General features: G+C 33.9%; 1 protein-coding gene across 3 annotated transcripts in view; it reads right to left on the bottom strand.

The window, feature by feature from the left end:
- The window catches only part of Neto (Neuropilin and tolloid-like), a 139,559-nt gene that overhangs the window by 66,531 nt on the left and 56,549 nt on the right, over positions 1-16,479 (bottom strand). For all 3 annotated transcript variants that reach the window (XM_064355503.1, XM_064355504.1, XM_064355505.1), the window contains exon 2: positions 1,564-1,620. In XM_064355503.1, coding sequence (XP_064211573.1) covers positions 1,564-1,620 — 57 coding nt within the window. The remainder of the gene's footprint in view (positions 1-1,563; positions 1,621-16,479) is intronic.

Here is a 16,479-nt window from a genome sequence, read left to right as displayed (position 1 = left end):
ATATTCAAAATTTCACAACCCCAAAAACCAAAAATTTCACAACCCCAAAAAGCTACTACTACTACTACTACTACTACTTGTTTTCTTGGTTGCATATTCGCAAACGGGCGGGGGGTGTGTTTAAAAAAAAAAATGGAGGCCAGCGCCATCTTTGATTGACGGCTGCGCTGACGGCAGCGCCATCTAGCGAAAAGTTTGCAGACCGTGGCGCCATCTAACGTGAGAATTTAGGCGGAATTTGTGACGACATCGGCGCTACCAACATTACACCCAATATTAATTTTTAAATAAATTAAAATTTTGGCGCCATTTTTTTTAACAAACAAACATGGCCGACTAATTTCAAATATTAATTTTGAAATAATTTAAATTTGGCGCCAATTTACCATTAAACAAAAATGACCGCCGCCGACTTTCAAACTTCCAAGATGGCGACGATTATTATTATTATTATTATTATTATACTACATAAATATATTTGCATCATCACAAATGGCGTCAGTCGGCCGCAGGCCGGCTGACCAGCTGGTCGCAGGCCAGCGAGCTGCGATTACGCGCTTGCGTCTGCGACTGACTGACACAATTTTCACACATGCGCAGTAGAGGGAGGTGGAGGTGGTTTTTGAACCGGCTATCTCTATCTACTGAGAGATTGTCTTGTTTCCAGCAGTGAATTTGAGCGGCAACAGGTCAGATATTTCACCCCAAACGTCGGCCCCATTTCATTCATAAATTGCTGTCAAATGGACTGACTTGGGAACGTTTCTTCCGAACAAAACAACAATCTGCGTTAGTGCCTAAACTTTGACGAAAATTCATTTAATTAATTGTAATTTTTGCGTTTGAATTACAGCTATTAAAAGTTTCAAACGAACACATTTGAAAAATTACTGGCAGCGGTTCAGATCACGTCTGAGTTATGTCAGAGAGCACAAGATATGGAAATTAGGATCGAACATGTGGAAGGGTGAAAACAAGAAACATGCAGGAAAATCAATACAACTTTCAACCAATGAATAAAACAGCACGGTTCATCTTCATTTGATCAAAATATTATTTGCATGTAAATAAAGCATTCCGTTTGTTCCCCTTGTTTTTCGACTTTCTTTTCGACAGTAATGAATACAAGATTCATTATTAAAATTTAAATACAGTCTGAATGCGTTTGATTTAAGAAAGTAAGCAAGTTTTTATTTTGCTCTTACATAAAGCCCGTGTTATTTAATTACGGTTTTGGGCACGCAATAAGCCCGCCTTAAATCGGGCAAATCTCCCTCAACTGATTCTTAATTACTCTCCGGCGCCGTAACCGCAACTTATCGACTCCAGCGATCTCGTTTCTTAGCTCCTCTGGCAAAGACCATCGTGCAATTTACATCATTTCCTCCAAACTATCTCCAGACAGCGAACTGTGTGCATCTATGCATAACAACGACAAGACTGACAGACATTAACTATGGTAATATTGCCAGAACTAAGCCACAAGTAAGTGGATCTCAACATGCAGACTTGTTGTTGTTAATTCGAGCAGCTGGATGGCTTCGATCATGTCAAACACCTTACCTGGTCTGGAAGCCGTGGATAAAGGGCAGCAAAGTGAGTTGAGCGCTATAACCGCCACTGAAACAAGAAGAAAATCGTCAGAAAAACCAGGAATTTATCGACGGATTTATGCGCACAATTTTTAATAAACCGCAAGAGCGCGGGATATTAAGGCGAAAAAATGCGCCCTGGGTGGAATTAAATTGCGCGATTTCGATTTTTTTACCCAACAACTTATTTCTAATTTTAAACTTAATTTATTTGACCACTTAAAACAGTATGACGATTTTTGTGCAGTTCGATTAGTTTCAGTTAACTAAAGAAGTAATTCTTGTACTTTTGGTGGATGCGCCGGGTTGGTAAATAATAGAAAATGTAACATTGTTTCAAAAAATCCTTGTTGCACTAACTTTTTTATGAAAAATTGTGTTTTTTGTATTTCTCGAGTTTAAATCTTTCATTTTAAATAATATTTGGACTTTTAAACATGTTTTTCCTTGGCTGATGTGTTTGGATAATTTTCTTAGCCCTTTCTGTTTAAAAAGAAATAGGTGAAATAAATAAAAACTGGCTGTTATGTGGTTATGAATTTAGAGGTTATTGGACAACTAATCCCAAATTTAATTAACATCTAAAATCGACCTGTGACGTCCTTTGTTCTTTGTCATAGTATGAAAAGCCTTTAATAAGGTAAATATTAACTTCCAAAATAACACGTTTTATTTAAATTCTATAAATAGGTTCATAACGCTCCAATAAATGTAGTATTATTCGATTAGGTATAATATTAATGCGAGAAAATTTGTACGTCTCAAAAGAAGAAAATTTTGTTGGGTCTTGAATAAATGTACGTTTATAAGCTTTTTTGATCTAAAAGTTTACACACATACAATAATAAATATTTATGGAATCAAACATTAACTAAAAAAGTATTTTCTCGTACTTTTGGTGGAGGCGCCGGGCTAATAAATAAAGAGAAAATAGCATTTAGTTTTAGGCATGATAACGTTTTTTTCAATATGCTAATTATAACAATTTTATCGTTTTCCAGTGTTAAGAGACTAAATTTTTACTAGAATATAATAAAAACTTGAACTAAAATTTAATTAAAAAAAATAAAAAACAAATTTTTTATCTCGTTAAAAATTATTGGAAAGCTAATTCTAAATATAATTTTAATCTAAAATTGGTTTGCGAGGTATGAAATGCCCGTAAACACGTAAATATTAGTGTGAAAGTAAAATCCACACTTATGGTGGAGGCGCCGGGCTAGTAAATAAGCAAATACTACCACCGTCTTATACAATTCTTTACCTCTTGTTTTAAGCAAAAATCATTATTTTTTGTTAATTTTGGGGTACGAAAGTTTAAAATTCGTTACTTTTTATTTGCTAGATATTGAGAAAATGGTAATGAAAATTTCGGACATGTGGTTTTTTTTGGTAGACATGTTTGTATATTTTTTTTTGAAATGTTTAAGATATTAAAGGTTACTGGTTAAACGTTAATTCTAAATTCAATTAAGATCTAAAATCGCTCTGTGATGTCCTCTGTTCTTTGTCACTGTATGAAAAGCCTTTAATCAGTAAATATTAATTTCTAGATTAATACGTTTCATTCAAATGCTATAAATAGGTTCATAACGCTCCGATGAATGCAACGCAATTCCATTAGGTGTAATATTTACTTGTGAAATTGTATACGACCTGAAAGAGGAAAGTTTTATTTTGAAATTAATAGACTTTTGTTTCTGATCTTTGCACACATACTTGGTTAAATAATTACAAAATCGGCAAAACTAGCTTTGCAGTACGAGACTCGATAATTATTTCTTCTCTAATGAATAATTAGAAACACAAGCTTTTTATCTGTAATATAATAGCATCACAAACTTAGATGATTCATTCATTCTGCCTTCATTAATACGTGTCTATCGTATTTTCCAACAAACTCTTTAAGCTTCTTTCTGCACCGAACAAAGTCTTGTAATAATTTCATCCAATTTATCTCCTTTTTGTGTACCAACTGGCTCCAAGTCTGAATAACCCTTAATTGCCCCTTCATGAATTATTAAAACAATCTTAAGCGATTTAACACCAAAAAGGTGCGAACGAAATTGCAAAACGTAAAAACAACGTCGAACAAGTGTTTAGTGGTGGACTGGCAGGGCTGTGTCTAATGTCCGCCGTCCAATTACATTTTCCAGGTCTTATTGCAAAAACCAATCTTGTCAGAGTGTCATTACTGGCGGCAGTGTGATACTTTGTTTAACCTCCAAGCAACAATTCTCTCGCAGACACTCCGTGACACTCGCCAACATCCTGACCAAGTCGGTTTTAAATCGCAAATGGGATCGAAAGACTCGATAAACAAAATTTTTGATATATGGAGAAGTTGTAGGCAAATATTGGAATTTCAGGAAAGCGAACTTCAAAGAGAAATGTGATGGTTTGTGGAACTTGAGGGGCTTTACTTGTTACTATATTTCTTGCTACCAATAATTGCTTCTCCGGGAGAGGCAGTCATGACGATAATCCAATTTGATATAATTATGCATTTTAATTACACGACAAGTCGAAAGCACAGTCACAAATACGCGAATTCCTGCTTTAGTAATATTTCCAGACAAAAATCCAACTGTGTTATTGGAATTCAAATCTACAGGGTGTTCCGCCTTAACCCCACATTAAAAGCATTTTTTGTATTTGCACCTTCCAGTTTAAAAATCGATAACTCTGCCATTTTTTAAAATTTGGAAATAATTTTACCTCATTTGAATTTGGTGTTTTTTTGGTGGTTAGTAAAAAATTAAGAAATCTAGAACACGCTGTTCAATTTCTTGCAACTTTTTTAAGTACGTGCTAATGGAATCAACCCCAAACTTCACTTTCAAATGAAAGTTTTAATAACACTGAGTACTCACTGTGGGGAATTTTCCCCGAACACACCGTAATTAACTCTGAAATGTATATATCTCCTTATCCCTAAAAACCAAGCCTTGACTGCCACAAGACGGCAAAGAGGATAAAACCCGACCAAAAGAGCAATAAAAAACTCACGTTTATCTGTTATCCTCTTAGATTGGCATTCACCCCGCTTTTAAACTTTTTGCTTAAAATTAACCCCGCGTTTATACGATTTCGCTCAACAAACCTGTTTAGCGCAGAACGATGATAAATTGAACAACAAAATAATAAATTATCCCAAAGTTTGCTTAATGAAATCGTGCTTTAATCGCGGTTAGGTTGCAATTCAATCGAAACATGACGCTTTCAGGCGGATAAGATTCCAAGACCTGAGCTTATTGTCCGCACTAAATTTTATTTGATCCCTTCTGTTGACTGAGAGGAGAAACCCGAGTTATTGCCAAAACAGGGCGAAAATAAAAAAGTTGTTTACGATTTATTCCACATTGAAATTAGCTCTGAATTCGCAACAAATTAATCCCAGTTTAGCGACAAATTATTATTATGAAAATCATGGCTACATGTAATTAAATTATGGAAATCGTTCGATTAGCAAGTGATTAAATTTGCGTCCAATGTGTGCGCGTGAAAGAGCAAACGGCGTATTGTTGGGCTTAAGAGCAACGCCTTTTAAACTAGATTATGTATTTAATTTATGTGTAATTGGCTTAGCGAGGCACCTAATGCATTTTCCAATAAGTTAGCTCTGCTACATTATGTTTTAAGCAATTATCTCGGGTCTACAAAACTAACAGTGTTATCTCGTCATAATAGGAAATAATTAGGCGCCAGCTAATTCGCGTCATAAAGCGTTAGCTAGTCGACGATTCGATAAATCGCAGTCTTAAAAATAAAACCTTCCAACGGTTATTTCGGTTTTAGAGCTGACTCGGCGGCAATTTCCGGATTAGACCTAGAAAAATGTAGACGGTAACGAGAGTTTAGGCGGGAAATTGAGCAAAATGACAGATTAAAACTCGAAGCGAACTTTCAGAAATAAAGCAAAAATCGAGGCGCATATTTGGCGAGCTAATAACTTAGAAAATTCAAATATTTTAGCAAGTTATTCGCCGAAGCGCTTAATTGCCTCCAACCCAGCGCAAAACTAATCATTTTTTATTTGCCAGGCCACATAAATCTAATTTTTGCCCAGTCAGCATCTGAAACAATTCGGAATTTTCACTCGATAAAGTGCATTTGGTTGATGGCAAGATACGTTCCAGTGCTATTACGGAATTTATTATGAAAACTGTATTAAAATATTGCGCACATCAAAGAATTCCATTATTATAACTGGGCGTATTCCCTTTGTTCAGTAATACACAAAGATTACATTTTTATTGGAACGGGAGACAAAAATATTGCAGACAAAAATATATCTTCAAGATTAACTAAAGTACAAAACGAAACGAATCATCTCATGTGTGCACACTGGGGGAGCGGAGTGAATTTCACGCCCTTCCGGAGGCCGCCCCAGGAGTAATTATAGAGTAACTTTAAATTAGGCAAAGGTACTTTAAGAAAGATGGGGTTAAAAGCAGCAGCGCCGCATTTTTGGTGGTTTATTGTTGGCAAGGGTGGCACTTTCTGGGGCTTTAAATATTCACAAGATGAAATGTCAAACCGAGCAATTTATTCAAGTGATATTTGCGGTCATTGGCCCCGCTGCCAACCGTGCAAAGCCAAATTCTGTGGTAAAAAATAGTTGCGAATTCTCTTTACAAAACGGCTTAATTGTAGAGGTCACGGGCTCGGCGCGAATCCGAGGATATTTGTCAACGTCGTGTTGGGAACAGTGTAACGGTGACACGTTCCGTAAATGTTGATTTGTCGTTCAAGTTTGGTAATCCTGTCCGTTGAAGTATGCGCTGTCACCAATTATTAAACTTGACACAACTCCAAATAGGTTGCCGATTAGGCCCGAATATCAATGTCATCCGTCACAAGAGCTAAATTTAGAAATTTGCAGATGTACGTACGCGAGGAAATTATAAATCATGAAAAACTTTCATAGAAAAAAAATTTCATTTAACAATTTATAAAAAAACTGATAAAAAAATCTCAAACCTCCAAAATACTTCGAAATTTTGAAACATTTTACATATATATTCTCTAAAAATGTTTAATGTCAGCTAATGGCTTGGCTGTTATTAATTATTGCTTTCATATTTTAAAACTTAATTTTGAGAAGTTTAAAAGCAATTTTCTCGAAAATTGTATGTGTTACGGAAATAACAAAAATCTTCAAAATTTGTATTCAGTTAAACATTTTATATAGCTGTTAGAGTATTTTCTACCTTGATTAGAATGTGCTCTTACGTTTACAATTTGGTGCCTTTATGTACTTTTATCTTATGCCGCATTATTTTCTTATTTCTCTCAGTTTTATGCTCCGCTTTACGTTTATACGTCTATGTGTTCTCTCAATCTCCTATTTTTGTTTACGTGTTGTTTCACTTACCTTTTCTACACTTTTTTTCATAGAAAAATTTTCGCTCTGATCCGGGTTTGAACACCCGACCCCCCTGGTCGTAAGTGGCGCTTATACCACTGGGCCACGAGGCCCCAGGTACTGACCGTCTTTTGCAAATATTTTATCACAAACTTTTTAAATAAATCAACATTACAAACTTTATACTTGTAATAATTCACCTAAAATGTAAATATATTCAGTTCAAAAGTCGGCGAATTAGCTCGAAAAAACATTTTCTTCCACTTTTTTTCAATTTAATTCTCTAATTTTTCACGAGATTCCATCAAAAGATACCGGGCGTATAAGTTGATTCTACAATTTTAAAATTGTTTTTATCTTTTTTGTGACTTTCAGCGCGTTTTTGACCGAAAATGGACATAATTTCTTTAAAAATCATCAAAGTTGTGTATTTTATAGTCAAAAATAGTGGACGCGCCAATCCTACCGGATTAGCAGTGGCCATGATTTTTATTAACAATGTTTTTCGGGACTTTACTCAACAAACTCAGTTAACTAAAAATTTTTAAAGATAAATTAAATATATTCGTTTAATTTTTTTATAATTTAATAAGTTAGCCATCTAAGGATTCAACGCTAAAGTTTGAAGCTATGTTACACCTTTACGTTTATCTCTTTTTCTCTCAAAATAAAAGGTATTTTCTTTTCTTAGGATCTGCTCTTACGTTTACAATTTGGCGCCTTTACGTACTTTTACCTTTTGCTGCATTATTTTCTTATTTCTGTCACTTTTATGCTCTGCTTTACGTTTATACGTCTATGTGTTCTCTCAGTCTCTTATTTTTGCTTACTTGTTGTTTTACTTACCTTTTCTACACTTTTTTTCATAGAAAAATTGTTGCCGTGATCCGGGTTCGAACACCCGACCTCCACCGTCGTAAGTGGCGCTTATACCACTGGGCCACCAGGGCCCCAAGTACTGACCGGCTTTTGGAGATATTTTAACACAAACTTTTTAAATAAATCAACATTACAAACTATACAGAGGAGTCCACGAGTAATAATGAGACTGAAAAAATTTTTGAAGCAACCAACATTACATTTCGTAGATAATTTATGAAACTTTTTTCAACTCTAATAAAAAAATTCAAATTTGTAAACTGGTCTGAAATTTGCTATTTCTTACCGTCATTCGATTTCTTGCAACACTTTACATAATTAATCCTTAAAAAAAAATTAATGTAAGCATGTCTCAAATTATTTTTTGAAGTCCAATTTTAAAAAGAAAATTATAAATCTTACGAAAAAATAAAAACAAAAACCGAAAATTAATCAACTTATTCAACTCGGATAAAACAAATCTCAAACTGGTAAACTGATCTGAATTTGCAACATGTCGGCAATTGACTTCGCGCAACATATTACATAACTTTTCCTATAATTAACTTTTCGAAATTAAAAAAAAAAATAAAAACGGACAACAGCGCTGAATTTGTTCCCGAAAACTAATGAAAATCGCCAGTGGGTTCGAATTGAAGTTTCTTGGCGAAACGATTGCGATAAAAGCGTCTCAAGCACGCATACAATCCCGTTGAAGAAGTAAATCCTGAGTATAAAACGGTGTAAGACCGGCAGTATCACGTACTCGGCTTGAATAAGAAAGCACAAAGTGTATGTAGTGTGTTCGTCCGTCCATAAATTTTATCGCGGATACTCGTCCCTTCTAGACGTAACGCCAGACAACAGTCATTAAAAGTCTTGACAATTAACTGAGAGGAAAAACTCGAGACCCTTATCCGCAAACTTCTTTCCGCAACAATTAGTCTTGTCGTCGATTCGTTAAGCGATAAGGAGGGAAGAGGCGTACATAAAATTTACGACGGCAATTTTTAAGCAAGAAGAATTAATAACTTTGTCAAACAACTAGTTTATTTGGCACTCGGCTAAATTTAGACGCACTGCCGTTTGATCGAACTGGAGATTTATGGGCCGTAAATCAATAGCTACTCAATATTTAATTGTGAATAAAAACGGTTTATTAGTATTAACGAGCTCGACAGGAAATATCGCTGCCCTTAAACCTGGACCTGGAATCGTTTATTTTGCATTAACTGCCAATTTCTTACGGCTCTGTTTGAAGAGTGGAGGATTTCATTTAAATTTCAAATTGGGCCGATTTTAAGCACCAGCGGGACGCTTACGGTGATGGGAATTAACACACGGAACAAATTGTTCCATAATTAGTTTTTCTCCATAATTTAACTTCGAGTCTAGACTGGAAAACATTTTTAATAGGACAAAGTTCCGGAGTTCCTGATGCGCCGCTAAATGTCTTAGTTTATATCATCGTGCGTCCACTTTCAACCAACATCCGGTGAAATTACAGCTAAGTGCAGTCTCCGGGCAATGCAGCAACGCCATTTAAACACGGAGTTAAAATCAAAGTTGGTCTCATCAAAGGAAAATCCGGAACCTCATTGACGATAGCTCCGGGCAGTCGCCATTTTTGATCGGAATTGCTGCTGAAAAATTAAAACGCGCCTCTCCAGCTTTCACAAGAGATGTTTCAAGTTAATTAACTATAACTAAAACAAAAATATTTTGTTGTATCTCTTGGGCAAAAGTTCGTAGAAAAATTATTTCAGGAGGAGAATTTCGCTTGAAATTTTGTACTTTTGTCGTTAATAATTAAGCCTGTATTAAGTGGACCTCGAATTTGTTAATGTCAGGCCCGTCAAATTAGGGCATCTGTTCCGGGCGTCGAAATGAATAAACCAGCGGTCTAATAAATGAAAGGACGTTAGAGGTCCAATACCGTGATTATTCAGGACCTGTTTTATTTTTCAAGAGGTGGAAACAGTGACCGGTTAGCGCTTTACATGAGTGCGGTTGCCGTGTTTGAGAAAATGAACATTTTTTGTCGCTGGCAATTTTCGCGATTTTCTCTGTGTGTTAAATTGAGCGATTAAGAAACGCCCTTGGCGCGAAAATACGCGATCTGCCTCACGAGGCACGTAACTAATAACGATTAATCATCGCATTGCCGATCCGAGCGGGAGATAAATTCGGTTTCGGGCCTTGGTGCAGACAAATGTCCGCTTAAAAAGAACACGAGTAGGACAAGATCGGCGGCGTCCACAGCGAGTCCGTTCTTTGACCGTAGATCAGGACGCTATCTCGGTTTATCGCGTTGAAAAACCGCCTCTTTGACTAATGCTGGGTCCCTGTAGGCCATCGCTCCTTGCTTTATGGCGGTTGGGCTTCCATGTTTTATCTCGTAATGATTCCGTGATCAGTAGAGACCGGATTTTTTAGAAGTTATTATGTACTTAAATTTTCAACAAAAAAAAAACATAATTTAAAGTCGTAGACAACACGGTTTGTTTCTATGAATTCTTTGGCTCTTTATATTAATTTTTCACAAGAATTAAAAATTTAAAATTTTAAAAATTAAAAATTAAAAGTCGTAGAGCAATGCGGTTTGTTCCATTGAATTCAGCGGCCCATTTTCTGTATTATACCAACTTTTCACGAAATTTAAAATTTTGATTTTTTTTTGCTAAAATTTCCTGAGTAATACACTTACCTTTAAGAAAGTGAAAAAATAAAAATTTTTTAAAACTTTTTTTATTATAGTTTTTTGGACTTATGTATGCCTTAACAACCCCTTAGAGTTGTTAAATGTAGAAAAAAAATTAATTGCTTCGATTTTTAAAGTTTTGATTTTTGCAATTTTTGTCGCAGTTTTGGTCGATTCCGGGTACCCGGCACATTTGTCGAGCAATAGCTCCGGAACTATTAGAGATAACCACATGAAGTGTATTATCGTTGGAAAGCTCTTTAAATATTGTATTTTTTTCAAAAAAGATTATTGTTCTCCGACTAATAGTTTTCGAGCAAATTGCAGATAAAAGCAAAAATAGGTAAAATTTTAAAAAATTCATAACTAAAAAACTATTGGGAAATTGGTAATTTTCTCGATGCCAATCGATTCCCCGGATCATTTTGCATAGGTAAGGATCAAAACAGTACTACTTTTTGGAATAGTTTAGCCGTAAATTAGAATATAATAAAAGTTAAAAAAAAGTTAACACCCCCCCCCCTTAAAATCGGCCAATTTTTAAAGTGTCTTAAAATCGAATAAAACCGATCCTATCTTATAGGTTTTGATGTGCTCTTTACGATAGAAAAAACCGTTTTCTCCTAGCTCTTTTAGTTTGGCCGTAATCGGCGATTGAAAATTGAAAATTTTTTTGCGAGATATCGCCTTGAGTCCTATTCGATTTTGTAAAGTTTTTTATTCCGGTTGTCCTCGACTTTTCCGTTTCTCGATAACTCTAATAGTTTCGCCGTAATTGGCGGTTAAAAATTGAAAAAAAGTGAAAATGACAACCTTTTTTTGCGTTTTTCTCGGAAACTGTAAGACTTAGAGCAGCGAACAAAAAATCATCTGACAGCGCTTAATTTTCTCTATTTTTTCGATTAAACTCGGAGCCGCTCCGGGCAACGGTTCCGGGTACAGAGGCCATCAAAGTTTTTCACTAAAAAAATTCATAAAAAAAAAACTAAAAGTCGTAGAGCATTGCGGTTAGTTCGATTGAATTCTACGGCTCATTTTACATAACATATCAATTTTTCACAAGAATTAAAAATTTAAATTTTTTTGCCTAAATTTAGGGTACCCATTTGTCATAGTGGAAAATTTTATTCAACAAAAAAATTCATAATTCAAAATCTAAAAGTCGGAGAGCAATGCGGTTTGTTCCATTGAATTCAGCGGCTCATTTTCTGTATTATACCAATTTTTCACGGAATTTAAAATTTTGATTTTTTTTTTGCTAAAATTTCCTGAGAATACACTTACCTTTAAGAAAGTGAAAAAATAAAAATTTTTTAAAACTTTTTCTATTATAGTTTTTTGGACTTATATATGCCTTAACAACCCCCTAGAGTTGTTAAAAGTAGAAAAACATTAATTGCTTCGATTTTTAAAGTTTTGATTTTTGCAATTTTTGTCGCAATTTTGGTCGGTTCTGGGTACCCGGAACATTTGTTGAGCAATAGCTCCGGAATTATCAGAGATAATCCTACGAAGTTTATTATCGTTGGAAAGCTCTTTGAATTATCTATTTTTTTCAAAAAAAATTATTGTTCTCCAACTAATAGTTTTTGAGCAAATTGCAGATAAATGCAAAAATTGGTAAAATTTAAAAAAATTCATAACTTAAAAACTATTGAGAATTTGGTAATTTTCTTGATGCCAATCGATTCCCCGGATCATTTTGCATAGCTGAGGAGTAAAACAGTTCCACTTTTTCAAACAGTTTAATCGTAATTAAGAAATTAAAAAAAAATTAAAAAAATTTAACAACCTCCCCCCCTTAAAAATGGTCAATTTGAAAAGTGTTTCAAAATCAAGTAAGACTGATCTTATCTTATAGATTTTGATGTGCTCTTTACGATGGAAAAAACCGTTTTCTCCTAGCTCTTTTAGTTTGGCCGTAATCGACGTTTGAATAAGGTAGATAAAAATGGTGGATGCGCCACATTATTTATTAAAAAATTTATAACTCAAAAACTAAAAGTCGTAGAGCAATGCGGTTTGTTCCACCGAATTCAGCGGCTTATTTTCTGTATTATACCAACTTTTCACAAAATTTCAAATTTTGTTTTTTTTTACTAAAATTTCCTGAGTAGTGATTAATGAATGAACCTTCAAGAAAGTGATAAAATTATTTTTTTTTAAACTCGTTCTATCATAGTTTTTTGAACTTATATATGCCTTAACAACCCCCTAGAGTTGTTAAATGTAGAAAAAAAATTAATTGCTTCGATTTTTAGAGTTTTCATTTTTGCAATTTTTGTCGCAGTTTTGGTCGATTCCGGGTACCCGGCACATTTGTCGAGCAATAGCTCCGGAACTATTACAGATAACCCCATAATGTGTATTATCGTTGGAAAGCTCTTTGAATAATCTATTTTTTTCAAAAAAGATTATTTTTCTCCGACTAATAGTTTTCGAGAAATTTTCAAATAAAAGAATAAACAAGTAAAATTTTAAAAAATTGGAGAAAATAAAAAATGGTGTCATTTTTTGAAAGAATTTTTCCTAGCTAGTCCTTAACTCAGCTCTCAATTAAAACGCATTGGAAAAATTCCAGCGTTCTCATTGAATTCTTCGCCAGTTTTGCTTTTTCCGTACAACTGTATCTATTCTAATAAACCGTACATGAATCTTGCCAAGATATGCGAAATATATGGGTTACGGTTGAGCCAGGCTTATTTTTAGATTGTCTGAACGAGTCCATTCTGTGAAATATTAGCCGAATCGCTTCGATTTGGAGGACAAGCTGAAAGAAATTTCATTACGCGATCATTAAACCAATCGAGACACATCAAAGAAATTGCTAAATTTCGGGCCAACCCTCAGAATTCACGCATAAATGCCTCGATTTAGACAGACACGAGCGAGTTATTGGCACTGGGAACACTTTTGTTGCCAGTTGTTGACAAGACATACTTAATAAAATGTAAAACTCGACAAGTCTTTACTCAGTCAACCGCAAAAATGGCATCTTCTGAGGTGAACGATCGCTTTTATTTCTTCAATTTTTTCTTTTTGCTTTTATCTTAGACCTCATTTTCTTTAGTTTTGAGTTCTCAAGTTAGGTAAAAAAATTGTTAATTCAAAATACTAATATGATTCATGTTCGTATGTTTATTGCTTTATTTTATAATACAATAACTAGTAGAAAACCAAATTAAACTCAATTGACAATTGGCAATTTCCAGGCCTTTATTTTGAAATTTTCGGGCTGATTCCAAATGACAACGAATTTCGTAACGGGCGTAATGAGTCCCCGGCCCCCATTAATAACGATAATTTGCTGAAAACATAAAATAATTGAGCTATTTCGTGCCGTATTAATTATAATTGTAAATTCGTCCGAAATTTTATTAGTTTCAACAGGAACTAGTGGCACTAAACCCGGCAATAAAACCACACTGCACGAGCTTATTTCAGTGCAGTTCGCTTCATTACCAATATCAACATTATCACCCAAGGAAAATACAATCACAACACCAATCATAATGCAGACGTGTATTTTGATGAATTCCCGGATTCCATACGGCGTGATGGCTTTCAGGCGTAATAACCGTCATTAGTTACACAATAGAGAGGCGCATTTGGATGCGAAAAACCCAATCAGGGCGTTATCACGACAAATACGGGGCTTGGAGTTTTACAGAGCCGTTCGAACGCAAATAATTTCGCTTGATGGGAGGATCGTAAGAAACAATACCTTGTAACAATATCATCCCATCCGTTAGCGATAATCGGGGTATGTGGAACAGCTGGCATCTGCATAACAGTGCTCGCAGTCCCAGCTTTATTGGGAAAATAATGGATTCATCACGATGATACGTGCACTCATTTTCAGGATAATCAGTTATAATAAGAGTTTATAGGGCCGTTCCGCCGTAACGGCATCCTCTGCCAAGTGATACTAACGTGAAATATGTCTGAGGACTGAAATTATTGTGAAAAAGCTTATTAAAGCGCTTTCAATATTTCCACAGATAAGTTTCTGTGAGCGACACAAATAATAAAATCCGCTGGCGAAATATGATGTTCTTTGCGATTTTCCTTTCAATTCAGTTTCATTCACAAAGAATTACTTTGTGATTTTCTCTCAGTAAACCGACTTTTAAATAAAATTATTTCTTGTTTATGCTCGCTCGCTGTTGTTGCCTAATGTTACAATTATTGATTTGTTTACCAACACACTGCTAATCAATAAACTAGTAAACACAATCCTTGAATTTTATACCTCAAATCCATTAACTGTAAAATTGTTTACGCGATATCTACCCTTTGTTGCATAAAATTAAACGAACATTGATTCTGGCAAATTACAGGGTCGCTAAAAAACTAGTCGCCAAAGCTCGAACTTTGGTTTATGCTTAAGAGCTTAAGCTCAATATTCAAGCAAAACTTGCACAAAAATGCTCTAAAATTTGAAATTTGTCTAAAATTACACTCAAAATTTTTCAAAAAAACGTTGGCGTTATTTAAACTTAAATGCATTTATCAAATGTTTAGCATGTTTATAACAAAAAAGCCTTCAGAAAAAAGCACTAATTAGTACATCGTCAAGTAAATTAAAAAAAAAATCGAGAATGTTTGTTTCGAAATTTTATTTATTAAAAGATTTTCTAATGGCACCATACAACGGTAATTTTTTGGTAAAAGATTTTGCTCTAAAAATGACTCTTAATTCAAAAATATTGCTTAAAACCAGTTATAAGTTCCACAAAATATAAGCATTTAAAAATATTAGATAATATTAACGCTAAAAAATAATTAAAAACTTGAATATTATTAAAATTCGCATTAAAATTATTAAAATAATGCAAATAAGCATTAAAAATTTTTTTGGAGTTTCAGTGAGAGATGCAATCATTAATAACTATTTTACAATTTTATCAATCTTATTTAAAAAAAATTTATTCAGTAAAATGCGACGTAGGCGTTTTTATAGTTTTGAAACAGCTAATACTTTATTCTAATCTAAATTAGAATAAGTGCTGTCATGAACAGAGGTGCTGCCATCATATGAGTTTAACAATGACAGCGGCTTTTTGACCTTGAAAAAGTGCCAAAAATGTCAAGATTTGAACGATTTACTGTCAATGTCACATGTTGTTCCAAATTATTGACAGAAAAATCAACCTTAAATATTCATTTTTGACATTATAGTCAATTTGCCAAAAAAAAATTCAAGGTCAAAAATAATTTGTTATTATATTTGTTAAAATAACTAAAAAAAAAACACACATTTTAATAAAAAAAAAATAAACACGAAATCCATAATTTTGATGCGAGAAAAAATTTTCAAAATGATTTCCACTGACTTCTTGGCTTTCTGTGGCAAAAACAACAAACATGATTTTTTTTTCACAGTTTCACGTAAATATACAACTTCAAAACTAATTATCACACATAAGTTTAATTTTAGGTTAATATACAATTGAACAGTATTTTCAAACCTAACTTAGCTTTACTTTTTCAGAAATAAAAAAATCAGATTTTCAAATTTTTTACCTTTTAATAAAAATAAATGTGGACATAACTGATTTCAAAAAAATTATTAAAATTTACTAAATTTGACCCTTCACACCATTTAACAAAAATCAAGTTAGCCTTGTATTTTCGAAACAAATGACAAGAGAAAATTAAAAAAGCTCTCAGTTGATAGAATTTAAACACTTTTAACTGTTTCTCTGATAAATCGTTCTAAAAACCATATTTTTTGCAACCCTGTATATCAAATAAAATTAATCACAGCCAAAAAAAGTTATTAATTTTGGCAGCAATCATAGTCTTGGCAAGCCTTCAGTAAAATACGCAGTGAATCAATAAAAGAAGCACGTTTTTTGCTCCAAGTTTACATTTTGTAACTTTCCTGGCTTGCCAATTAAAGTTTGTTAAGTTAATTATGAGAAAACAGTGCGCTTTAGAACAAATAATAAAAAACT

Source organism: Tribolium castaneum, chromosome 3, assembly GCF_031307605.1.
Source record: "Tribolium castaneum strain GA2 chromosome 3, icTriCast1.1, whole genome shotgun sequence".
Classification (NCBI taxonomy): Eukaryota; Metazoa; Arthropoda; class Insecta; order Coleoptera; family Tenebrionidae; genus Tribolium; species Tribolium castaneum.
This window is presented reverse-complemented; position numbering and strand designations above follow the sequence as displayed.